Consider the following 27784-nt stretch of genomic DNA (forward strand, 5'->3'; position numbering starts at 1 on the left):
GCTTGAATACTGATACCTCCCATTATCACCATAAAATAGTATTAGGAAATCAAGATGAATTTAATCAAATGAGGGTAGGGAAAGAGAAAAGGTAGGAAGTACTAAGAAAAAAAGAGGTTTGTCTTTTGCCTCTTTGTTGTATAGCAGCTGTGGGTATGACACAATATTTTAACCACCTACATTAAAAAGATGCCACCCAATCATTGTGTGTTCTGTGCAAAACTCCACCCCTCTCATTTTGGCTAGGAAGAGACTTAGAGACTGCCCTTTCTGGATCATACAGACTGTAATATATAAAAGCTGTTAGTAGCTCCTGCAGCCAGCAGCTTCAAAACTAGCAGAGTTTTGTTCTTTGAGGGTTTGTAATAAGACACAATCCTCATTACAATGGTTCACACTACAGCTTAGGAAAGAGCTGTATAAATTGGGATCACAGTATACTGTACTGATTTTTGGTATTACACAGAGGTAAGCCATTCAACTCAATAAGTTTGCTTTGCATGCATTTTTTATTACTGTTCATCATATTTTGCTGGAGTAAGATTTGAATAGTATTACTAAGATGTCCTATTTTCATGCTTTTTTATATTCTTTGCCTGTTAGTTTGTATGTGAGGCATTATCAGAGCCATGAGTGCAAGCAGTAAAAGACATGCCCTGGAATGTATTTTTCATCACCAGTAAATAAAATTCTGTGAGATTCCTTGCAGTCTGCCCAGTTAGAACAAGGAGTATGGTGTGTAGTACAAACCGATGGTGTGTATTAGTACAGTCATTGTGCAGAAAGTGTATCTGTGATTATGGTAGTCCAGATATGATGGCACTTTATTTGACCTTAGTTTTCAAAAGTTCATATTAAGGTTCACTTTCATACTCTGTGTTATGAAGGAATAGCTCTAAATTGCTTTGTATCAGAGATTTAACAAATTGTGAAAAAAAACAAACCTTTTGATCTTGGGTGGGGGAAAGGTTCCCTTTTTCTCTCAAGCCATAAATTTGTGTATAGAATCACATCTTTTGACACCTTTTCTTCCACAGGTCTGCCCTCTGCTCTCCTGTCTTAAAGCTGAGCAACCCTGTGGCCTATCTTGCTCCCTTGGCCCTAAAATGACAGTAATCTCTACAATCAGTTGTGCCTTCTTATTTTTCATTCTCTGTGAAACAAGTGCAATAGCATTACCCAATTCCACTGACCTATTCCTCTCAAACAAAAATTTCACTGACATTGAAGCAGCTTTGGCAGCTCACTTGGACTCTGCAAAAATCCCCAAAGTCAGGCGGAAGCGATACATTTCACAGAATGACATGATTGCCATCCTTGATTATCATAATCAAGTCAGAGGCAAAGTCTTTCCACCTGCTTCAAACATGGAGTATATGGTAAGTGGATTTTCGTTTACTTCTGAGAGGGGAATAATGTTTCATTAGACCTGCTGGAAAATATAAGAGACTATAAATCAGTGATTTCATTTTCCAGAGCCAAGCCAACATTTTTTAGTTCAGTAGACAAATGCTTTGTAACCACTGCATGGCTTTACTATAACGTTTTGGTTTTTTTTAACTGAAGTATTGTGATGAATAATTATAAGAGTTAAGAGCCAAATTGTGAAGCCTTTACTCACCCTGGTGAACATTTACTCTCACAAGTAGTTCCAATAAAGTCAATGGGATTTGAGTCAGTAGAGTTACTCATGTGAGTCACTGCTCATGAAGGTAAGTAAGGGATATACAATCTGCTTTTAAATAATTAGCATCTAAACCAAGTGGTTAAGATCCTAATTATTAATAGTTCCATTTCTGAATTACTAGGGAGAACACTAAGTCATAACAGTGGTGTATTTAAAAAAAATGCATCCCATGAACATTGCTAGTCTCTTCCACATATATTATTTGCAAAGATCGATTTGTTAGATGATTATGGTTTTTATTTTGCGTGCATATTTTGTATTCATATAATGGTTTTATTTCTCTGTTAGATACAGTACTTGTTTAAAATGTTTCTCTAAACATGTTGGATTTACTCAGAAATCAGTGTGCATGATATCCTTAGGCATTTTTTCTCTTTATTGGCTGAAGTTCTTTCTGGGAAATATCTGTTTCTACAGTATGCTAACTGAACACACTGGTTATTATTTCCTCATTATGATTTAATGCTTTGTCATTGAAAGCCAGTGTATTTGTAATATGTGTTTCAGCTTTCAATGCATGCATACTTTAGTACTCTAACATTAAAAATAGGCTAGTTAATCAGAAGTCCTTTTACCTACCAAGTAAGGAATTCACATTGTTTTAAAAGGGCAGTCAAATTTTGTATATGGAGTATAATATTCACTTAAAGACACAGGAGCATCTCAGATGACAACAGCTGGTTAACAGATTTAAGGAACATAACACCACTAACATGACATGCAGAAAAGGGGATGATGGTAATAAAAACAAACTCCTCCCCTTTAGCAGCTAAAGACTAACAATTTGGACTTCTCTCTGTCACAGATGTTACCTAAATCTGTGTTTGGTCATGCAACATGCTGAGTATCTCCCAAGGGCACTTCAGAGAACTGAGTGTGTGTCGAATCTTGCCGCATCAGGGCTTGTGTCTGTGATGGAGATTGAGTTTGAAGTTTGGTTAAGTGAAAAGGTCAAAGGCAGAAAAAAATAAGAAGGTCAAAAGTCAAATGCAATCAGACTTTTAATTACTGGATTCTGTGATTGATGGTTTCTATTGATTCTGTACAAATAAACTTCACTGTGATGTCTGGGAGAAGTGCCGTCTAGCCTCCCCCTCCCTTTGCCTTGTGTCTTTTGGAAATGTACTGTGCAATTGACTACAATGAAACCAGCTGAAATTTGCTTCAAAAGCAATGTCAGGAAAAAATTCATATTCTCAAGCATTTTGTAAAAGAATCATTCGCAAGACGAAAGTAAAGAAATTGTGACGAGCAGGAAAGAGGAGGATGACTCCATTCATTTAATTTATTTGTGTTAATTAACACCTCTCAGAAACTGCTAGGGCTTCATTACATATTGTTGGGCTTTCTGCTGGGCTTCAGCCCAAAGTGGTGACCTTTAGACCTGACAGCTTTGACAAAGAACCAAGATCCTGCCATTGGCAGGAGGGGTGAAATTCATGACAAGCTACCTTTTACTCCCTTTCTTGCCATCCTCGCTGTAGAATATCTTGCAACCAGCCATCCAGCAGGTGTATCTGTGCTGCTTTGAGCATCAGCCAGTTCAGTAGCCACCAAGACAAGAACTAGGCCTCCTCTGAAGCACTGCTTCCTGTTTTAATTAGTCAGCAAGGGTCACAATGGCAGTGATGTGTTCCATTGTTTCCTCTTCAGTGTTCAGAGAACTTGGGCTAAAGGACTAGATATTACAATTCAGTTAGATCTGCAAGTTGTAGCTCAAGGCACTACCCATAATTCACCTAGCTGTCCCTCACCCAACAGCATTGTATTGGAGTCTTATGGAAAACTTGGATTCCATTGGGAGTCCTCCATGTAATTTCTTCATGAAATTTCAGTATGTATAATTTCATCAGTAATGTGCTGCTGGGAACATCAGGTCTCTGTTACATTTGAGGTTATGACGCTCAATATTTGGGACATATTGTTGTTGCCAATAGACCAAATGCATCATGTGGAACATTCACAGAATTATGTCATCCTACCCTGAGGCATCTGCAATGGGGCACAGCTAGTTGTGAAACTGGTCTTCCTAAATCATTATCTTAGTCACCTTATGACTAGGAAAAAACATGTCAGATGCAGGAGAACTTTGAAGTAGCTGAGGATGCTGTTTCAGTGCATTGAATAGATATCTTGTCAGGCAAGCTGAAAGAGGATCTTTTCATACAGTACATTAAAATAGGGATGGGAAAACTGGTTTGGAAAAAAACCCAAAGAATATGTTGTCTCTCCTTGTTTTTGTCCCACTGTCCATGCAAATCACATTCTGCTCTTTCCCCCTGACTGAATCCTTTTTTTCCTCACAAATGCCCTACATGCTTACTCCTTCCCACATTCTCAGTCTCTTCTATTGATAGGATTTAGGATTTAGCACAGGAACCTGGACCCCATACTCCAATTATTTGACTGTCCCTCCATTCATGCTTGTCTCCTTTAACGTCTCTTTCTGACCCCAAATCTCTTCTGCCTCCCATGCAGTCTCTACATTTAGTAATATTTTGAGTTCATTGGGCATTATGCCATCTCCTGTTTTAAATTTGTATGTTTACAGGTCTTCTCTTGGCTATACTACTGATATAAGGAAAGGCCAAGAATGCACAAGATTTGTATATGGTAGCCAGCTTAGCCTATTGCCAGACTTCTTGTGATTCCATGACACATTTAATTTGATAGCCAAATTGATAAGAACAATGGGATATATTTTTTTTTGTTGCCACACATCAGTCTCAGACATATTATAAATGTGAAACATGTTCTGGTCTTAACATTTTTATTTTGGATTTTGCATTGGCAAACTGGAGCTCCTTGCACTAAAGGTTTGAGTTATTTGACATTATTATTTGAGACCTGATTTTCTTCTGCTTATATGTTTTACACAAGTGTAACTCCATTGATTTCAAAGGAGTTATTCTTGTTTTACACCAGGGAAAGCAAGAAAAGAATTAGACCTATTGTATTAAGCAATATCTGATGCAGAGCGTTAAAGAGAGAGCTAAGGTGTGTGAGGTAATATTTTTTATTGGACCAGCTTCTGTTGGTGAGAGAGACAAGCTTTAAAGCTCCACAGAGCTGATTTTCAGGTCTATATAGCTCAATAGCTTGTCTCTTTCATCAGCAAAAGTTGGTCCAATAAAATATATTTCTTCACCTACCTTGTCTCTCTCATATCCTGGGACCAACATGGCTACAGCAACACTGCAAACAGATGAATAAAATCCATTAATCTATTTGGCCCTAGTTTTGATTCTATAGGTAAACATACATTCCTTTGCTTAGGAGAGACCTGTTTAACAACTTTTTCCTACTCAGGGCTGTGCATTTGTAACAATATCATACAGGGGGAATTCATAACTTTGCCTAAAATATTGCTACATATGTTTCACCATGATATTATTGACCAGCAAGTTATTAGTTTTCAACCTGTACTTCACCCTGTGTGTATTTAGAAAGCATCTTCAAGTTCACCAAGAGCAGTAATGAGCTCACAAATTCATTTCAGAGAGGCCATAAGTATCCATTAGATGGTCATAACTTCCAAATACTATTAGTTGGATTAAAACTAGAGCGCTAAAGGTGAAAGTCTCTGTATAAACATTCCTAGCCATCCAGTTACTCTTGAAGATGCTTTTGAAGTACATGCTGGGTGGTGGATAGGTCAAATAGATTGAAGCAATTTTGCTTACTATACCAAGCACATTAAAGAGGCTTATTTGACACCTTAAAGCCTTTCATCATAAAAAAACAAAGTGAGTTTACTTGGTTTGTCCTCTAGCACTCTGGCAGTGCTGATAAAATGTCTTGCTGTTTATATACTTTGCCACATTAACATTATGTAACTAGTGCTGCTACAGGTGTCAATGTACTAGTTTCTTTTCTTCTTTCATATATTTCAGAAGATGTTTTGTTTCTTGAGCTGTTTGCCTTTGCTCATGTACATGATCCCATTGAAATCAACTATGCTTGTAACACCTGTAGGATAAACTCCTTTAAGAGTCATATATAATGGGTTGGACAGGATTTCTTAGTCTGTTCCAACCCCTTTCAGAACTGTCTTCTCCATTGAACACATATGGCTTTTATATAGTCTACTCTTGAACATAGTGATGATGTCTCATAACATCTCTTAGCAAATAATTTACCTTAGTATAACCTGTGAAATGTTTTTGGCCAAACATTATGAAATCAGAAAAAGAAATAGGGGCTACATTAGCATTAGAAATGATTTCCAAATGTTTAACCTAAATATTTCCTTGAGAAGTTGAGATTATTACTCTTTATATACTGTTTGTAACCAATGAATCAAATGTATCTCCCTGTACCATTTCATATCATTACCTCTCAAGTATTTACAGAAAGTTGTCGTCTTTGCATTATTTCTCTAAGTTGTTTGATACATATCAAATGTCTTTAATCTCTTTGCATAGGTTATGTCCTCCCATGTTTTTATTGTTAATACATGTAAATTACAGTTACATCCACTTTAAGGCTCCTTTACCAGAGCAGTGAAAGGCAGCATTTGTGTAAATGAAAATTAGGCCCAATCATTCAATCATTTGAATTGATGGATTGCTAACTACCTCAATAGCACAAACACAGGAATAACACACAGTGGACTTTGTTAAAGAAGTTATGTATGTCGAATTCTCTCAGTCACATAGTTCTCAAATCCTAGATAAATGGTAAAGCTTGAAATAAAGTAATGGCCAGACAAGTTATGATTCTCCCCTATGTTACGGCTGCTTTCTGTCATGCCAGCAGAACAAAGTGGCTCTAACTCTGGCATATGCAGACTTAATATACAGGGAGCTGGTGTCTGGTCAGGGGACATTGCAATGTAAAGGGGCCTTAGTTGTGACTTTCCTGTGCCCCAATGGTCCACTTTTGCTGTATTGACCTCAGGTAACACTGGCAGCCAGCATAAGTCAGAGCAGCTTTTAGAATGCTCTCACTTACCTGAGGGATTGAATCAGCATCCCACTAGACCAAGTAGAGCTCTTACTGTGTATGTCAAAAACAAAAGCCAGGAAGTGTTTATTGGTGAATGATTGGAGAACAGTTTGAAAGATAAACAGAAAAGACCACCACTGGAAAACATCCCTTCTCTGCAAAATTTAAAGAACTTCTCAAACAATAAAATGGTAAGGAATGTCCTGTTTAAATTTGCTTTGGCATGAGAGCTCCTTTCCCTTGTTTTAGGCATAAATGTTTTGGAGTGTCTATCCTAAAGTGTGGATGAATATTTACATTATGTAAATATAATATCAGCAGAAAGCCTTCTGGGAGTTTGAGTCAGAGGGGAAAAAGAAAAACCTAGTGAGGTTTCTTATAGAAGGGCAGTAACCCTGAGCCCTCAGAATTGGACATTCATTCATTATTAAATATAGCGCCTCTTGAACGTCTTGCTTAAAAACAGACGGACATTTTTGACAAGAATCCTGATCCAAAGTACACAAAATACTTAGCTTCATACATGAATGGAGAAGGTAGTGGCTTCAAACCTCTCTACATTTTTGTCCTCCTTCAGCCTCTGAGACAAAACTGAGAAAGAGAATGTTCTCCAGAATTGTGGAAATGTGCATGCCAAAGAGAGCAAGAGACACCACCTGCTCTCTATTAGATAGTGCAGTCCAGTTATGCTGACTATAGTGAGGCCTATGACATACATCCTCTACAGTTCTCCAGTGTGGCCCAGAGCCAGCTTGACTCTGAGTGTGAAGATGTGGTCCAGAGAAAAATGGTTCTTTAATCTTCATTCAATGCCTGTCAACTTGTATCAAAGTGGAGCATCACATGTTGAGACTTATCCCTCCTTGGACAATATCTTAATTCTGAAGAGCAAGGCAGCTCCAATAGGGTCTTTTATGTATATTACATCTGTCTTTCTGGTAGAATTATTTTCAAAGGAAATGGAAGAAATGTTTTTCTCAGAATTTTTTTTAATGAAAAACCAAAAACAATCAGTTTCTGGTATATCAAAATTAGAAAAGTTTCAGGTTGCTCATATAAAAGAGGATAATTTTGAAAGAAACAAAATTTCCTTTAACGTTTTTCTTTCTTGAATAAAAGACATTTCTCTCTGAAAATATTTCAGATGAAAGATTTCAGCTGACTCTTCCTTCAGGCTCTTGGCAAATGATCAGTATGATCATCAGTTGGATAAAGTTAGATCCCCTTGGTACCTCTTCCTGAGTAAAATCGTGCCAAATAAAATGAATCTTGGAGTAGGTTAGGAAAACACTGAATATCTTGAGGTTTGTAACTCTTTCACTTGACTTTTCCAAAAGATACAGAAATAATAACATATGAAAGGAACGTATTACTATTAAATGTGTCAGCCTACTGATTTTCTTTCTTTGCTTTTTATTGTTTTAAAGCTTGGTTCTAAAGATATGAAGAAAAGCAGAGAACTGAAAGAAAACTATTTGGCCATTAGTGATGGGCAAACCTGAAAAAGTTAGGAGTATAGTTTTGGACTGAATAGGTACCCAAAAATGTAGATATTTATATAAAACTTATCTATACCTCTTGAATCTGCAAACTGGCTTGAAGTCTCATGACAGCAGGTTTTTTGAGAGATTTCTAAGACATCTGATTCCGGTCATGCTGGGAATGAATATCATAGGAACGGTCCTCTTGTAGGGTTGCCAGTTTTGGTTGGACATATTTCTGGAGGTTTCATCGCATGACATAATCTATAATTAAAGATTAATCTTTTATTCCTGGAGACTCCAGGACAATCCTGGAGGGCTGGCAACCTGTCCTTGTAGTATTTCAGCACTTCTGCTTACCAGAAGTTCAGACCTGTGTTATATATTTTAAAATGTTAACCAACTGTCTTTGAAACTCAGAACAATTTCCCTTTGGGTTATTTTATGTGAACCTGTTTGCTCATATTTATTTGCAATAATAGCCAAAAGAGAGCTATATCTTACAGGTGGCCTTGTATAATAAATCAGGATCTTTTCTTTGCAAAGTGGACTCTAGGAATTTCTATCTACATTTTCAAATTTGTGCTGCACATATTAAGGCAGGATTTAGACACAGACTACGTACTAATTAGTTACAGTATGCCTAGTAACATTTCTAACAGGTGCCAGCTGAGAGCAAAGAAACTCTTCTTATTCTTAGAGAGAGTCTGCCTTGAATCCAAATGATCTCACAGCCCAAATAAATATATAAAGCTTGCCAAATCTGTCTATATAAATTCCAATGAGCTCATGTGTTTTCATCACACAGTATGTACTGAAAGAATGAGGGAGAAGAGAGGACGCATTTTCAATCACCCTGCTAAAAAAGCATGCAAGCAGAAGAAATGATGGTTGTTTTGTTAAGCTTAGGGCCAAATACTGAGGGGTCCTACATGTCCACAGACTAGCTAAAAACATTTAAAAAGCTACAGGTCCACTCTACAGAGGGGCCAGCAGAGAAGCTGCGTGCGGGAATTCTGCATCTCTCTGCACAATGTGGTAGGTCTCCATTGAGGGTGCCAGCATGGCCAGTTGGAATCTGCAAACTGAGTGAATCACCTTGGACAAAGCCCTGCATAATGGGACAGCAGCAGGCCACTTTTGCTATTCCTCCCCATGATTACATGTGTAGCTGTCTTCTAGCTGTACAGACAACAACACATGACAGATATGTAGTCGCATTGCTTAATGCACCACAGGAAGGCGCTCAGATGCTACAGTGATAAGCATGGTATAAGAACAAAACAGACAGCCTGGCTGATTGAGGCCAAGGATTTCATTCCTCAGTCATCCCATTTCCCCCTCCCATTTCCCAATTTTTTTTGTCACAGAGAGAAGTCTTTTTGCAAAGGATTTCCTCCTTCTCTAGGCTTTAACTTTTTATGAAGTATTTTTGATCTGCACAGCCAGTTGAATAAATAAGCAAAAATGCATGTATTGTAAGAAATAAAATGGGAAGTTTGATGTAAAAATGTAATGGTTTTGATGGACCATCTGTAAAAGTAGGGTCTTACCTGCCATTTTCTCTTTGGGCCATCGTGGTGGTTTGGTTTTTCTTTGTTAACTGAAAAGAAAAATCCATCAGCAGCCATGAATATAATGTAAATGAGGACACAAATATAAAAGGAATGTGCATGTTAATAACCAGGAGGATGTTGCTTATATTTGCATGACAATATGGCTATGTCAACACTTAAATTGCTATAGCAGCATAGACATTCATTACAGCAACAGGAAGGGTTCTTCTGTTGCTGTAGTTAGTCTATTTCCCCAAGAGTTGGTAAGCTCTTGGAAGAATTCTTCTGTCAACCTAGCACTGTCTATTATGGGGGTTAGGTCAATTTACAACATTGCTCAGGGGTGTGCAAAGTAGCTGGGTCAGCCTAATTTCTTAGGTACACGTGGCCTCACAATTACTTATCTCCACATTTTATTTGCAATCTGATGCTGTAAGTATGCATGTGCAAGTAAGGTTTCAGGTGTATATATATATAGCTTCACATGAAAGACTCTCTACTCCAAACTTTACATTGAAGTGAAAAATTTATTTTAGTCAAATTAAAATGTATCTTTATTTGGGCAAGTTTATTATCTGTTCAAGGAAAGATTAAGAGCTCATACCAACAAGGGACCAGCATCAAAACAGGGGGTAGTGTGGCTATACTCTGTACTCTTCCCATAAACCTACGATCTTCCCAGTATTCCAGAGTAGTTGAACATTTCTCCTAAAATGATCAGCAGTTTAATATTAATGTCATTTAAATCATTGTCATTACCTTTCAAAGTTAACATCCCATTAATATGAATTGGCCAATTAAGGTATCTGTCTCAGGAAGACAGCATTACACTTATTCATGTTTATAACATTTTATTTGTGATTATAAGGGCTAGAAACGTAAATGTTCTTAAATGAAAGCACAAATTATGCAGAAATATATGGGCGCATGTGAGAAGTGCTGGTACTATCATGGAATACTTTGCTTGATTTGTCCCTTTCCACATGATGCCCTCTTACCTTTCCAGCACCTCCTGCTGTCCCTGACAACCTTCTCCCCCTTCTGGCTTAGGGGAGAAGAATTCTGTACCTCCTCTCTTCCCTTTTCACACATCATAGCAAGGGAGCATTGAGATATAAACATTGGGACTGCTCAAAAATTTTCCATCAAAACTTTTTTTCCAACAGACAAATGGGTTTTAAACTAAATGAAATTATTTCACTGAAAGTGACTGATTTCCTTAAAAAAAAAAAATTGTCAGAAAACCAAAACCAAAATTATTTTATTTATGGATCTTGAGTCTGACTTTTCACAAATTTAAAATTCTGAGGCCCATTTATATATTTGCTGGAATACTCGGTTGCATTCAATCACCAAAATCAGTAATTCTTTCTAAAATATTACTCCTACGCAATAGACATAGTTAAAGAGCTGACTTTAAAAACACCATTTCAACTATAAATAGGTATTACTGGTTTAAGGAGCTATTCACTATCTCAAAAATAGAGAATATTGCCTGAATCAATGCTATTTTATCTTCCTGTAAAAAGCTAAAATAAGTTTTTCTAACTGTACCTACTTTAGTCTACTTTCAGAGTAAGCCACTAAAAAGATTGTAACAACACTCTGAAGCATAAGAAATGTAGTAAATTGTTGGCAGACCTTGCTGGTACATTTGGAATAAAGTAGCAATTTCTTTATTAGGGGGAAAAAAAATTACACGTCTTGCAGAATTTAAAAGTCAGATCATAAATCTCAGTGAGGATAGGTGCAATATAGATGGTTAAAATTATGCATCTTCTATTCTTTGTTTCTCTGAAAATGCATTAAAGAGATGTGATAGAAAACTATTCCTTAGTGAGTGATTCATTTATTGAGTGGCTATGGATTTTTCCTCTGGTACAAGATTATCCAGTGGTGGAATTTTGATAATTTTTCACAACAGGGAGGAAACAATCACTTGTGTCAGTTGAAATCAAGTCAAATAAATATACTCTAGTATAACATTTAAAAGTAATATTTGCACATACACAAAGAGATGTGGGATTGCCTGTTTATTTTCTTCAGGTGGAGAGTGGTGTCCTCCATGCACCAGTCTGAGGTTCAAAGTTCTCTACCATTTTTCCCTTTTGACTTGTGTTAGGCTATCAGACTGCTGCCTCCAGAACTGGTCAGTACCATTCTAACCTGCCTAGAGAAGTTGATGGGGTGTGATGTGAAGAGCCCTATGCTTCTTCCAGTGCTATCCAGGGACTGAGGTCTGTATATCAACTCCAGCTCCTCCAGAGCTGTGACTGGGACTAAACCAATGCTCACACATGGGCACTTCTCTTGTAAACCCTTCAATCTACACAGATTTTAAGCTTCCATTAAGTATTTGTAGAGTGTGTGTGTATTTCTAGCCCTCCTAGTTATGAAAACCTTCAGTATGTCACCTGATGTAGTGTGGTTCGTGAGCCACCAGGAATTCCTCAAACAGACAAATTGAAACAACAGTTTCTGAAAAGAATTGCTCCATATAGTTTCATGGGATGCTAATCCTGACATCTGGCAGTGGCAGTTTAAACATCAGCATGGTTTGCATACTGTAATTGCTGAAGCATTTAAGCTGAAACATTTAGCTGTCCTTGTTAACTCTACATGATCCCATTTTTCCATGAGGACTGAACATAATGAGGGAATACAATCGTGGACTTCATTTTGCCCCCATTGAAGTCAGTGGGAGCATTGTCATTGACATCAGTGGGTGCTGAATTAGACCCTGCTTTGAAATGGGTGTATAGTAAGTGCACTCCCAAACTGTTAGTGTGCATCAGCAGGGTCCACATGGATAATTAGTGCATGGGAGGTTAGCACAAGGTAGATTCACAACCCAGCTTGCTGAAAAATAAATATTCTCATAGACAAGTCCTAGATGAAAGCTTAATTTTGAATCCAGTGATAAATGCATAATGTGTCATTTCAAGATAGGTTACAGTGGGACTTGAGCCTGGTCTACACTGAAACCAGTAAGTACTCCTCCAAAAGAGCAAACCTAAAAACAGAGGTGGCATTAATTCTATTACAATTGAGTATTCATACAGCAGGCACTCAATGAATGCAAAAGAAAACTGCTGTAGTGCATGTACAGAGTGAAAATTGTATGTGGTTTCAGCATGCTAATAAAATCTGAGTCATTAAAGTTTGATATATCCCAATAGCATGCTCAGAAAAATGGAGTATGTTGATTTTTAAATTTGTTTTGTTTTAGTCAGTATAATTTAATCATGACATTGCACATTCATCATCCACAGATGCTCTTAGCAAAGCTTGCATGTTCAAACTGTCCTGAACAGCTGCTGCCAAGTGCAATAGTGTATTTAAGAATAAGCACATTAAATATTTTAGTTCACTAATAAAAGAGAAGTAATTTTGTTTAGAGACCATTTTAAAAGGTGCAGTTTGCTCTTGGGAAATTACCAAGAAATAAATATATCTAGAAGTTGAAACACATGTATAGTATAATTCAGCAACCCTTTAGCAAACTTGCATTAGATTTTGTGAAAGCAATGGTGATGGAGGACTTCTGACTGCAGACAGCCTCAGCAAAGTTAGAAAATATATTGTTTTTCCTTGTCTCAAAGACTTTTGTTTCATAGTGTGACAGGATGCTGTTAACAGCTACAAATTAGGCACTATGGAAGCTATAGTGGAACCTCAGAGTTACGAGCACCTCAGGAATGGAAGTTGTTTGTAACTATTACCAAACCATATTGAAAAATCCTTATGAAAGAATACTAGTTTCACTTTCTTACAGTTCATTCATTATGAGCAGTATGTTTTACACTTTCCTCTGCTATTTGCTGTATTTGATGGGAATGATAAGATTTACTGTACTTCTTGCTTGAAGAGAGTTAAAAAAAACAGGGATGAAATTCTGGCCTCACTAAAGCCAGTGGTAAAAGTCCCATTAATTTCAGCAAGGTTAGGATTTCATCCATGAATTTAAACTAAAATGTAGAAACCTCTCTGGTTTGGTTCATGAGTCCATTACCTCTCAACTGTCAAATCCCTCTGGAGAAATCACTTCCACTGTGACTCCTACAAGAAACTGTCTAACTATAATTGGCAAATGGCAAAAAAATCGGGCAAGACTGCATTGCAGCTATGCTCATTTATATCATCTGAGGATCTGATTGATAATATTTGTTTAAAAATGTATTATCATGACATGGCCATTTATCACCTGGACCCTTTACTAAATGGTGGTGCTATTTTCCCTACCTTTTGTCATTGTCTTAGATTATAAACTCTTCAATGCAAGAATTAGGCCTTATTTTATGTTTCACAGTTGCTAGCAACTTGTGCTGTTGACTGAAAACTAATAATGATGAATTAATAAATCAAAAGAAACACAGTATTTTAGGGGTGGTCTCATCAACACCATAAAAAGAGGGCCTTATTACGTCCCTGCTCTAATAAAATACTTCTGCATACACAGCCTGAAATTATATGCACATTTCTCTTTTGCCATCCAGACCGAAAGTTAGGCTGTGATCCCGTCTGTGTCGAATGTTCATTGAAGTCCACAGGAGTTACATATATGGGTGGCTTCCAGAGACAGTCTCTTAGTTTGCTGAATACAATCAGACCTTTCTTTCTTTCTTTCTTTTTCTTTCTTAAGTATCTTGGTTCTTTGAATAAATATGTTTTGGATTACATTTGATCAGATGAATTCGTCAGTGAAGAATATAATCTTGGGATTTCTTGCCTATATTTTCAACCTTTCCAAAATCCCTTTATTTATTTATTTTTTTTGTCCTGATTCATGTTTGCAACATCTCCCCATTTAGTGTTAACTGCAGCTACACTCTTTGTTCTCTATTCCAAGTCATATGCCAAATAAAACTAGCCTAAGCACTAGTCACTGCAGTATATCACTGGACACATTTCTCCATCTCCAAATGGAAAAAGCATTGTAATTTATCATTATCCTTTGCCAGTTTACAATCTATTTGATAGTGTTCATATATAATCCTATTTAAAGTCTAGTATTAGATAGAAAACTTTGGACACCATGTTCTCACCATGCCTCAGTGGGTCACAACTGAGAATACCAAATTCAGGAAAGACTGCTAAGAAATAGGGCAGACACACCCCAAACTGGTGGTTATTCTATCATTAGAGTTTACCAAATTGGTAACATAAATGAGCTTCTGTATCACCACGCTAGTTAACAAGAAGCGAAAAACATAGCCCTCTTATGCATTCCTTCCCTTGGCTCATCACCCAGACATTTGGACTTATGATGAGTGGTTACTGAAAACCACTTTAATCAGAATCAGAAGGGATCAGCCATTTAGCCAGGTCAATACATAACTCAGTTCTTACCCAATAATCATGCTGATGCCAGCCCTTCAGTAACTAAAATCTAAAGGTTTAATAATAAAAGGAGAGAGTTATAAATGGTTAATATATCATATATATACAAATAATAGTAAAGTCCTTGTACCAAGTTTGTAGCAGTGATGGAATAAACTGCTAGTTTGCAATAGCCTCTCTGGAATCACTCAAACAAATTGGGGGATCACAATGGACATTTCACCAATATCAACGTGGATGGCTGGGAAAGGTATATGACGCTCGCATCTTCAGGAACTCTGGTCTGTCTGAATGGCTGCAGCAAGGGATTTACTTTCCAGACTAGAAAATAACCATTGGGGATGTTGAAATGTCTATAGTTATCCTTGGGGACCCATCTTACCCCTTAATGCCATGGCTCATGAAGCCATACACAGGTACCCTGGACAGTAGTCAGGAGCTGTTCAGCTATAGGCTGAGCAAGTGCAGGATGGTGGTAGAATGTGCATTTGGACGTTTAAAAGCACGCTGGTGCAGTTTACTGACTCGGTTAGACCTCAGCAAAACCAATATTCCCATTATTATTACTGCTTGCTGTCAGCTCCACAATATCTGTGAGAGTAAGGGGGAGATGTTTATGGCTGGGTGGGAGGTTGAGGCAAATCGCCTGGCTGCTGATTATGCACAGCCCAACAGCAGGGTGGTTAGAAGAGCACAGCAGGGCACGCTGCGCATCAGAGGAGCTTTGAAAACCAGTTTCATGACTGGCCAGGCTACAGTGTGAAAGTTCTGTTTGTTTCTCCTTGATGAAAACTCACCCACTTGGTTCACTCTACTTCCCTGTAAGCCAACCACCCACACCTCATTCCTTCGATCACCGCTTGCAGAGTCAATAAAGTCATTGTTGTTTCAAATTCATGCATTCTTTATTAACTAATCACAGAAATAGGGGATAACTGTCAAGGTAGCCCAGGTGGGGTGGTGGAGGAGGGGACACAACCAGTTTTAATCCATGATGGGACTTTACTTCTTCTGGTAGCTACTAGAGTTCCTTAAAAGGCTCTTTCCTCAATTGCACTTTGAAATTCTAAATGAACTTAAACTATCAATGCCTTCTCCTGCATCTCATATTTGATTACACTGAAAGAGGGCACTTTTGAGTCACTCCGTAACCCTAACTTTAATGATTTTTCTCAACTATTTTTATAGTACTGAGATAATTCTCACTGGTCGGTAATTCCCAGAATCAATAGCAGCTCATTAGCTCATTGTCAAGATATAGGCATTATGTGCCAAATTGTCCTCTATGGTGTTTATTCCCAATTGTCCATCTTACATCATATGTGACAAAGTGTATGTTCCATTTTCCAGCTTCACTGGATGCTTTTGGTTTGCTTTTGTTTTTAAATATATATTTTTGGCCTGGATAAAATATTTATCTGGATTGTTTCAGGATTTTTTGCATTTCTGTTTGCTATTTGTTAAAGCTGGCCTTGACCAAAAGGCTGAATTGGAATACCCTGAACTCTGAGGACCAAAAGCCTGAACTGGAATACTCTGAACTTTGAGGCATTATAAACATGCATCCAAGTCTGGAGTTATATTTTGTTACTTGAGAATAACTTTATTTTTTAAATATTTTGGAATTTGCACATGTTCTATGATATTAGTAAAATGCTCATTACTAGAGGCATTACCCTGAATATGTGTTCATTCTATAAGAGATTATTGATTGCTGCTATTTATATTATTTAACTGACACATTCCTCTGTTTATGACTTCATAACTGTTTGCATTTGAGGGCTGGTCTACACTGGGGGGGAAATCGATCTAAGATACGCAACGTCAGCTACGTGAATAGCATAGCTGAAGTCGAAGTATCTTAGATCAAGTTACCTATCGTCCTCATGGCGCGGGATAGACATCTGCGGCTCCCTCTGTTGACTCCGCTATTGCCATTCATGTTGATGGAGTTCTGGAGTTGACAGCAGCTCGTTCAGGGATCGATTGCTACCCGCCAATACGGATGGTAGTGAAGATGTACCCTGAGTCTAGACACAAACCAAGGATCTATGTAAACAAATGAGGTACAAGCAGGAGACATTATTTAACTCTTGAGGGAAAAAAATCCCCCTTTAATGCAAATATCTCTAGTAATAAAGAACTGTGTGCTGGATCATTTGTTCCCACAGTAAAAATCATGGAAGAAAACTTAGAGGGAGGAAATCACTAAAAGATCTTCTAACAGAATTGTTTGCTGATTATTCCACTGGGGAACAGTATTTGATGCCCTGTGAGATGAGCTCTGGAAGCACATGCTCAGTGTGGATCCTGGAGGAGGGGTCCCTAGGAGACCCTCTACCCCCACTCTAGCCCTTCGCTTTCCTGACAACGTGACTTCAAAGAAAGCAGGCTGGCTATTCCACCTACTATGTGTAGGGGTTTCATGGAATATGTTATACCATCTGAGGTTGCATCCTTTCTAGAATGTTTCACAGGACAATGTGTGTCTTCTTAGCCCTGCTCCCCAACAATTCATGGGATCCCCACTGCCCTTTCTGGACTCTATCCAATACAAAGAGCCCCCAAAGACTCCTGGAAAGTGGATAGGGAAAATAGTGTCATAGGAGGACCCTTCCATACAGGATGGGACACAGCTGCATACTCGGGGTGCTGGAATTTGGTGATGTGTCCTGGCCCTCTGATAGATCTGACAAGTCCCCATACATGATGTAACCATGTTCATGTGGATGATGGAGCTCTCTGACTGTATTTTATTTTTTATAAGACACACAACATATTTTTTCATGGTAACCACAGATTTAATATCAAGTATTATAAAAATCTTCTTCAAGTGTTGAGCTATTGATCTGATATGTTATATTGACCTGATCATATCATATCATATATATACCTGCATCTTGCATTAGTCTACATTTTTCAGTACCACTGCTAAGGATTTTTTACTTTGTCAGGTTTGGGATGAAACTCTTGCCAAGTCCGCAGAGGCTTGGGCTGCAACATGCATTTGGGATCATGGACCTTCCTACTTACTGAGATTCTTGGGCCAAAACCTATCTGTAAGAACTGGAAGGTAGGTAGATGTCATTTTGTAAAATCTTTTATTTTTATTAAAAAATTGAGGGCCATATCCTCAGCTGGTGTCAATTTCTATGGAGCTACACCAATCTGAACCTTTTAGCTAGTGCGATGGCAAGAACTCAATTTGTTTACAGCTTATAAAGATTTTCATTCCATTCAGGAACATGAGAATTAATCATTGGTGACTATTACTGTAACCAAGGATTTCAGGTCTCCACAGAATAGCAGTTTGTGAATGGACTGTACTATGGATGCCAAGCCAAATGTTCTAACATAACAAATTTTGAAAATGAACTTTCCCTCCCCCACAACCTATGTCTTTAAATTAATCTAGGTATCGATCCATTCTTCAGCTAGTAAAGCCATGGTATGATGAAGTGAAAGACTATGCTTTTCCATATCCTCAGGACTGCAACCCTAGATGCCCTCTGAGATGCTATGGACCCATGTGCACACATTATACACAGGTTATATGAGTTCCATTCTTCTTTCACCAATCTATAGTTCAAAATTGGACTTTTCTGTGATGTGTATATGTACGTGTGTGTGTATGTCTGTGTGTGTGTGTCTGTGTCAATAATATTTCTTTTCAGTGTTGACTTCACCAAAAGAATAACGATTATTTATTCAGATGGTTTGGGCCACTTCCAATCGTATAGGCTGCGCAGTCCACACATGCCACAATATGAATGTCTGGGGATCTGTTTGGCGACAAGCTGTTTACTTGGTATGCAACTATGCCCCAAAGTGAGTTGCTTTCTTTTCATTCTGTTTACTTTTATACTTCATGCATGTATTGGTTATTTGATAGGACTGTTTACTTCCTTTTTCCAGCTAGCATTCCTGTCATGCTTTTGTGATGGGCCTGCTTCCCTGAACAAATATAATAATTGGAAATATAAAATGTACAAACCAAAGAGGAATAACAAGATGTGTATTTAACAAAATCACATCTCTTTATTTTTGTTATTGTAATGCTCATCCTTTGCATTACTCTTTCCCCCCCACCGCTTTTTCTCCTCACTCCCTTGCGATGTTAGGGAATCCAGTTCTGCAATCCATACTTATGTTGATTTGCACTTACTGACAAGAGTTGGCCCATTGTAGACTGGGGCCTTAAACGTCTATAAAGGGCCTTGCCAATGGTGCTGTATAAAACAACCCAAACAAATAATAATGAGTTGTAAAGGTTTGATAAACTTTAAATGTCACAGATCCATAAGTGGTAAAGAATAGGGCAGTGAATGAGTGTGAGTAATTTCATTGTCCCAGCTGCCATATACATAAGAAGAGAATTTTTAACTGTCTCTCTGAAGAGTTGCAACTCCCAAACAGGTAAATTTTTATGAAAAAACCTCCAAAGAAGAAACCACTTCTATTTTGGGAGGCAAGAAGGCAGGTCCTTTATATTTACTATTACAATTAATATAAAAAGTAGTAGCAAAGGAACTAGAGGAGGATCAGATAGTAAAACCATATCTGACTCCAATCTCCACACTTTGGGGATGTTTGGACTGATACCCCAATCAGGTTCCAAATATCATAACTTAAGCCTGTCTTTAATAGGAACCTGGGCATTATAATGTATGCATATATGTGTCAAAAATTACAAAACACAAAGTAATTACAAAATTATTAAGGTATATCATTCATTTCATTCAATTATGGCAAATGAATGAGGCATTGTTGAGAACTACTGAGTTATCTGATGCATTATTTGATGCATTATTAACCCTGTAATAATGATATTTTACATTTAGTTTCTTTTGTTCTGAAAATTCTGATTTACTTTGCAGTTACTAGCAGAAATCCTGAGATCCCAACTCAGTTTTTACTAGGCCCTTACTCTATCAAAGTTATTAGCTCATTGCCACTAAATATGGATGCCAAGGCTTAGAAGGATTAAAAAAAAGGGTTAGATTTTATGTGGATAATGAGAGCATCAACAGTTGCACTAGATAAGATAAGAGTGTTTTAAATGAGACATGAGCTATCATCCTTCAGAGCATAAGCCAACCACTCATTGACTAGAGCTAGGAAGAAACTTCCCATATAGGCAGGTTATCCCATAAGCTAAAGGGTTTCTTACATCTTCCTCTGAAGTATTTTGGTTGAATTCCCGGCTCCAGTGAAGTCAATCAGTGGGACCAGTATTTTCATCCCTAGTATTTGGCCCTGTCAGGTAAAGGATTTGGTATTACAGGGAGCACTGTTCTGGTCTAGCATGGCAATTCCTATGTCCATGTTTTTATGTCATTGGAAATTTGCCTGAAAAGAACGAATGAAATTTGGCAAGGACATCAAGGTCAGGACCTGAATATCTACATATCACTTCACTAATCCCTAAGACGTTTGCACCTCTCAGCTACACAGCATACCACAGCACTATACAATAGTTGAGGGCAGGAAGTGAAGAACACTGTAACCATTTTAAACTAGAGGGGTTTCAGAGGTGCAGAAGAACATTATTCAAATTGCCCAGGACATCAGCGCTATGCCTCCTATTGGCTGATGTATACCCTACTATAAACTGGTTGAAAAATATGCCAGGTAGTCCACAATGTCTACTTGAGTTTCTGATTTCAGAAACAGTGTTAAGAAGGGTTGCTTAAAAATGTGTGTATAGTTTAGACCTAATTAATTGATATATTTAATCTACAGCTCTATTAATCACTCCCGATGAATGAAGCCAACATTCAAATTGTGGCACTCCTTCTAGATTACAGTATCTGTTATCAAGCTAGCAAATTTCCCTGCTTGTGCAGTCTGCTGTGCCCATTTGGAATAGGACTAAGAATGAGTAAAGTATTTGAGAGACTCCTACTTTCTTCCAAGACACAACCTGAAGTTAGGCTTTTTGATCCATCTTTATTGGCTGGGAAGGGGGAATGAGAAAATGCTTGACAAATAACTGCATTACTCACTGCTGTAGCACATCACACATGTATTAGAAGGTTTTTTTCTTAGTGAAATGCAACATTTAAGTAGAAATCTAATTTTAGCTTTCTTTCTCCAGTGACCATCCTGTAATCCCAGAGTCAATAATGATGGGTCAATCTCTAAAAGTTTAGAGCTTTGTGTAAGCATCTGGAAGTCTGGATGCTTACTCAGATGCCTCATTTGAGGCTACCTCATTCCTCATGATTGCCTCTGCAGCCTGCTACCTTCCTGTACCCTCGATCCTCTAGCAGAAACTGGGCACCTATAACCTCCAGCCAAATCCCTGGGTCCTCATGAAATCCCAATAGACCCCCTGACTTCATCTTTCAGTGAAATTTTCCTGCCATCTCACAGTTCCTGCACTCTTTCTACATGTCATTCTTTCTTCATTTCCCAGTTTCTTTGAGTAAATCAACATGAGTTCACACTCAATACCCAGCAAAACAGATCCCTGATGAGCTAAACCCTCTAACAAAATCCTCGAAAGACCCACTCCCATCTTGAAAATAAACACTACAAATATGCAGTCAATGAAAGTTTTAAAACTTTGCAACAACACTGTGACATTAATATATTATTAACAAGAGCCCTCTGGTTGGTTTCTCTTTCTAGAGAGCAAAGTTGCAAAAGTCATTCCAAAAATAGTGTCTGTCACCAATGCAATATGAAAATATTTTATAAATACATGATAGGCAATACATCACTCAAACTTAGTTTGCACTTATTAAAAGATATTTTTCTTAAGTTACTAAAAATATGTATTACTTTATATTTTCAGGGGCAACTGGATTGGAGAAGCGCCGTATAAAGTAGGAGTCCCGTGTTCTGCTTGTCCTCCTAGTTATGGAGCGGCTTGTACTGACAATCTTTGTTTTCCAGGAATAACATCAAACTACTTATATTGGTTTAAATAAGTTAACACAAGTTTACATTATTTTCAAATAATATGGCTGAGTAACAAAAGCTTGTATATTGAATTTTGCACATATATATATATATAGTAATAATACTCTTGTTTTCTTTTTATATCCTTTTGCATAATTAGCTTTCAGAGTACAGTATAGATTCATTTTTAACTCTTTGGAATTTATAACTATAGTTCTCCATTTCAGGCCATGGTCATGTAGGGAAGGATAATCTTATATCATCTTAAGAAAGTGTAACTTTCTAAAGAATATGTTCTGTTTGATATTAAAAGAAAATTTAAAAGGGCACTGTCAACTTAAGTCTAAAATGTGACCCCTCCCTTTGAAATTATAGCTATAGATAGATAATGGTCACTGGCAACTACACCAATTATTTAAAAATGAAAAATGTACAAATGTACAAAAAAAGTACACCTCCTACCCTTCCCCGCCAACATTGTCTTCATCTTGCAAATGGCTACTCCCATTTGCACTTATGCTTACTCCTGCATAGTCAATGGGACTCTGAGCAAGAGTAAACACATGTGCAGGAGGAACTCCAGCGTTCAGCCTTATGTTAGCTCCCCCATGCACAACAGTGATTAACTTAAGATATTTCAAGAATTCCAAACACAGCTGCTGCTATCATCAATGATGCCTGTGTGGAGATAGAGAAGTAAAGAACAGGGAGCCATGCTGGCCCTTGTACCACTAAGAAATATGATGGAACTGCAAATGTTCACCAACCTGACTAAAGCTTTGTCTAATCTAGAAAGTTGTATCACTTTAAGTATACCGGATAGTTAACATTGTAGAACCCCATTAGTGTGGATGCAGTTATAACAGTATAAAGGCACTCTTTATCAGTACAACTATTCCATATGGGAAGGGGAATAACTATATTGGCATAAGACACCTTTATACAAGTATAACTGGATCCATACTAGGGCTTTTACATGTATAAATATGTTAGTAAAAAACAAACAAAAAACACATCCCTCGCTGAAATAGTGCTACAGGTAAAACTTCCAATCAGGCCTCAGTGTTGCACAATTTTGACTAAAGGATATCTCAAATAAAAAGTACAAAGTGAAAAGGGAACTTTTATTTAAAAAGGGGGGAAGAGGTTAACAGTGTGCAACAAAAAAACAGAATCTGTAAAACAGTTGACAGAGTCCTTCAAACGGTATGGTGAGGCTATTTCCTGAAAAGTATCTTTATAAACCAGCAAAGAAAATTATACTTATTATCCTCTCCAAAAAGCAAACTTCTTGTGGGAGCTAAGTAGAAAATTTATGGAAAAGGGACTACAGTTGAAACTAGAACACTGTATATATGTATAGATTGCTTGTCCTGAATGGTATCCATAACAGACCAGGGTACAAATTCTGCCCTCAGATGCATGTGTGCAACTGTCATTGAAGTGACTGAGAGTTGTACCTTCATATCCCAAGGCAGAATTTTGCTCATGATGAACATAGAATACAAGTGATTAGTTGTTTACAATTTCCCACATTTCCACTCTGCCTGGCACAGATATGTTGGGCACTTTGAAGCTCATGAGCTTTGGAAGTTCGTGAGTTTCACCAGAATCATATATATATATATATATATATGCATTTTATTTTAAAGCAAAGATGTCCTCTTCCCAAGGCTGGTTAAGAAAGTCTGCTACCAGAGTACATGATAGCTTTACTGAAATTACAAATATGGGAATAATTTACATGTAGTCAACCCTATTGCCAAAGGGATCAATTATATGGACTGAATGAGTTCTGTAGTACATGGCAAATGGAATTATCATACTTCAGATATCTATGATTAGACAAGAGATGTATTGGAGCATAAACTTTCGTGGGGTGAGTACCCACTTCGTCAGACGCATGCCACAGGACTCTCTATTGCTTTTTACAGATCCAGACTAACACGGCTACCCCTCTGATTCTATGATTAGACACTAACTCAGAGAATGTCATTTATTGTACTGTAGCTCTTCAAGCATATGTCTGGCTGACATTCCTTTGTCTGACATGACAATAATTAGAGAAGTATATAGTGCCACTAGGCATCAGAACTTAAAAACAAAACCATATGTGATGTTTCTGTAACTTTTGTTTTAGTAAGAATTTAAATGTTGCAGGTTTTCCTTATTGTTAACAATGGTCTTGAAGTCCTGCAGTCCTCGCTTGGTCAAATAGTCCAACTGGGTGAAATTCACCCCTTTGCAGAGGGAAAACACAAGCTCTGTGCAGCACTTAAGGCTCTATTTGAAAGGTTCCATTTTAAGTGGTACATAGGCCATGTTCTGTATCCCAGTGGGAGTTTTTGACTAAGGAATATAGAGGCAAAATGCATTTTTGTACCACATGACAGATGTTTTTTGGAGGATGAAGGGGGAACAGATAAAATTTTACTTTTGCATTTCCTTACATTTGCAAAAAAGTTATAAAAAATAACAGGCAGAGACTACATTAACAAAAGTTCTAAGATGCAGAGCCTAAGGATTAGGGTTAATGTTTAATAACTATGCACTTTGTAACTTGCAACTTGTACATTGTGTGGTACACTTTCCAAACAGAACTAGAAATTGTAAATTAATTTATAATTCTGTAATTCAGCTGAAAGTATTATAACGGGTATATATGTTATTGTATCTGTAACTTTTTTTTAACTTGGTAATAATAAGCTGATATTTTGGAATATTTTGTTTTCTGTAGATATAAGTAATAGGAAACTTTGCTACTATCAAACAGGGGTGCAGATTTTTTTTCAAAACACAGTAATGGTGCTACGGATAATTATATCTGTCATAATCACACTGTAATTTACAACAGCAGGAAATAATCTGGATATAAGCTATTTCATAAGAGCAGCTTCTGAGAAAACCAGCAGCAAGCATTTAGTTTAACATATTTCATTTAACAAAGAAGGTTACAGCTAACTGGACATTTGACTAACCAAATGCAGTTTACCTTTCAATTTTTTATAAATGTGCATTATCTATATGAGTTCCTGCAATTTCCCTTGGATTGAATAATGACAATGCCAGCAAACATCTACCTTGATAGCCCATGTTAGTGCTGCTTGATTGATTACCTGACACAAAATGCTGTTGGAATAAAAGTACCAGGAATATGCTGAAGACCAAAGGTGTCATATAATATTCCCTCACCATTACAGGGCTATGCTGAAAAAAAAGAAACCCCCCAAAACCCCAAATATCATGGGACTATTCCACCCATTTCACAGGTTTACAAATCTGCACTCTTTTTCCTACAGAGCAGAATAGCAGTGTGCTTTTATAACAGTAGACTGGCCATTGGAAAAATATTCCTTTTGGATACAATATTTTTTGTTCTTCTTTAAATATAAAACATATTTATGAAACTATACAAGGAATAAAATAGGGATGAAGAATAACTGTGATTTAAAATAAGAGACACTTATAAGAGTTATAGGAGTAAAAAGCTAAAAGGATGCAGCAATGCCATTAAGAACCCAGTGCAGCCTTTCATGTTATAATAATTGCCTGTGATATTTTTGCCTCACTGTTATGTTATTTACTGAGCAAATAGCTAGTAAAGGCTGTCTTTTTGGTGCTAAACTGTATATTCTGGTGCTGGAGACATTTTTGCAGAAGACGAGTTTTATTTCTGATGTTACAATACATACTCTAGTGCTTGTAAGCCATGGGAATTTTGCAACTGATTTCAATAGGTCCAGAATCAGGAATTGCTGTCTTTTCTTTAGCGTAGGAATAAGACCCTAGCTGTGGTATTCATCAGTTTTGCTGTGGAGCCAGGGCCAGCTCCAGGCACCAGCTAAGGAAGCAGGTGTTTGGGGAGGCACGTTTGGGTCTTCGGCGGGAATTTGGCAGGGGTCTCCTCAGTCCCTCTCTTCCTCTTTGAGCTGCCACCGAAGTGCTGCCAAAGAGGAAGAGAGGGAGTGAAGGACCCACCGCCGAACTGCCGCCGAAGAATGAAGGAGCACGATTGAGTTGCCGTCAAAGTGCCGCCGATCAGCTTTTTTTTTTCTCCCCATTGCTTGGGGTGGCAGAAAACCTGGAGCCGGCCTGTGTGGAGCTTACTTTCTTCCAGATTCCTGTGCTTAACTCCCAGTGTTGCTAAAGAGAGTTATGTATATATGAAGTCTAATTTTACTCTCAGTTACATCCATGCAACTCCATTGAAATCTAGTTGTCTTCTTTATCTTCTCTTACCTACCTAAGTGTCTGATTCTGGACCTATTGAAATCAGTGGCAAAATTCCCATTGACATCAATTGAGGCCTAATTCCTTTCTGTTGGAATTCAGTGGGGAATGAACTGATCCCTAGGAAGTAGGATGTATGGCTTCACAGAGCCATTAGAGCAAAGTGAATCTTTCTGAAGTAGGTTATTCCCTTAGGAGGAGATTTGGGATCATTAAAATGTGTTCATAGGCTATTTGAAATCATTACTGACAGGGGCCTTATACACATAGTAATAAGATATTTTGTAAAGCCTTGAGTCTTGTGAGTAAAGTTTCCCTCAGTTACTGTTGATTTCATTTACTAAAGTGGAATGATCTCAGCCGACCTGAAGGCCACTCACAAATGACTTGCCATTTTTATTGGTGGTTTTCTGTAACTGTGAAGTATATAAATTCCTGCATCCTGGCTTTTGACTATGCACTGGTTCTGATAACCAGAAAGTATGTGAACCCATACATTGGGTTTCAGAGCTTCTCTCAGAATTCACTATTGCTATGCATACAATGAACATGATCCCCTCAAGTTCTCATTTCTTCTAGAAGAAAAAGAATGCTTCTGATTAATTTATGACATTTTAGTTTATTATTAAGCATAAGTCCCAGGCCTTCTTTCTGCTCAATTTTTGGTTAGTGAGTTTGGCCCAGGATACGGTTTTTGTCTGGCAAACAGAAAGTATTTCCTAGTTATATTGTTATGGATTGCAATATTTGATTCAAACTGATTAATGGAATGGGCTTAAACTCCTGGTTTAGGAGCCACCCACTGTAAACAGCATTATTGTACAGAGCTCTCTTTTGAGAAGCACTACAGAGACAACAGGAATAAAACATTTTGAATTCAAAATTATTTTCTTGTGTTCTGGAAAATGACAAAATCAAGGTGGAAAACGGGTTTCCCCATGTTTAACTCATAATGATGTAGTGCACCCTTCTATGCTGTTCATCCTACAAACTCACTAGATCTTCAGCACATGTTCACACAAGGCAGAAACTATTTAGATACAAAGTTAGAGGTAATACCCTCCTCACAGGGAGTTAGTGGCAATATGGGATTGCTCTGAAGAAGTAAATCTCTTTGTTTCATGCAGGATCTTATTGTTTCATTGAAGAAGTGCTTGTGTGCTGGGATTCATTAAATAAGTGAACTGATTTCAGATACTGTATAATTACTAAATGCTTGTCTATTTGCTTTTCTCTTCATTTTCTTCCATACCATACCATACCATACCATACCATACCATACCATACCATACCATAACAAAATAGAAGGTTTTGGCATTCATACATACAACAGAAGATTTGGCTCTTGCTATTAAAAATCAACCCCAGAATCTTTTACGTATTTATGCAATGGAATTTCTTGTTTCTCACACATTTTTAGGTTTCTTTCTTTCTTCCTTCAAAATGTTTGTCATAGAAGAAACTTCATTTGACACAGGGTTGCAGTGAATTATTGAACATATTGTTTCCATATTATATGATGAAATACGTATGTTACAACTGAGATATCAATTAGTATTCCTGTTTCAATTCTTGATGTTATGAAAACAAAGAAATATAGATTATTTTGAACTAATGTGTAATGTCTATGCATTTAA

General features: G+C 37.5%; 1 protein-coding gene across 1 annotated transcript; it reads left to right on the top strand.

Annotated features, from left to right (window-relative positions):
- Positions 1–343: 343 nt before the first annotated feature.
- On the top strand, positions 344–27784 carry PI15 (peptidase inhibitor 15). Its single transcript, XM_030553299.1, has 6 exons — positions 344–468; positions 1038–1379; positions 17966–18084; positions 18427–18559; positions 18724–18839; positions 21811–27784. Exons 2-6 carry the CDS (start codon positions 1107–1109, stop codon positions 21944–21946), a joined length of 777 nt encoding a protein of 258 aa, XP_030409159.1. The 5' UTR covers positions 344–468; positions 1038–1106; the 3' UTR covers positions 21947–27784.

The sequence above is a fragment of the Gopherus evgoodei genome, chromosome 2, assembly GCF_007399415.2.
Source record: "Gopherus evgoodei ecotype Sinaloan lineage chromosome 2, rGopEvg1_v1.p, whole genome shotgun sequence".
NCBI classification, from domain to species: domain Eukaryota; kingdom Metazoa; phylum Chordata; order Testudines; family Testudinidae; genus Gopherus; species Gopherus evgoodei.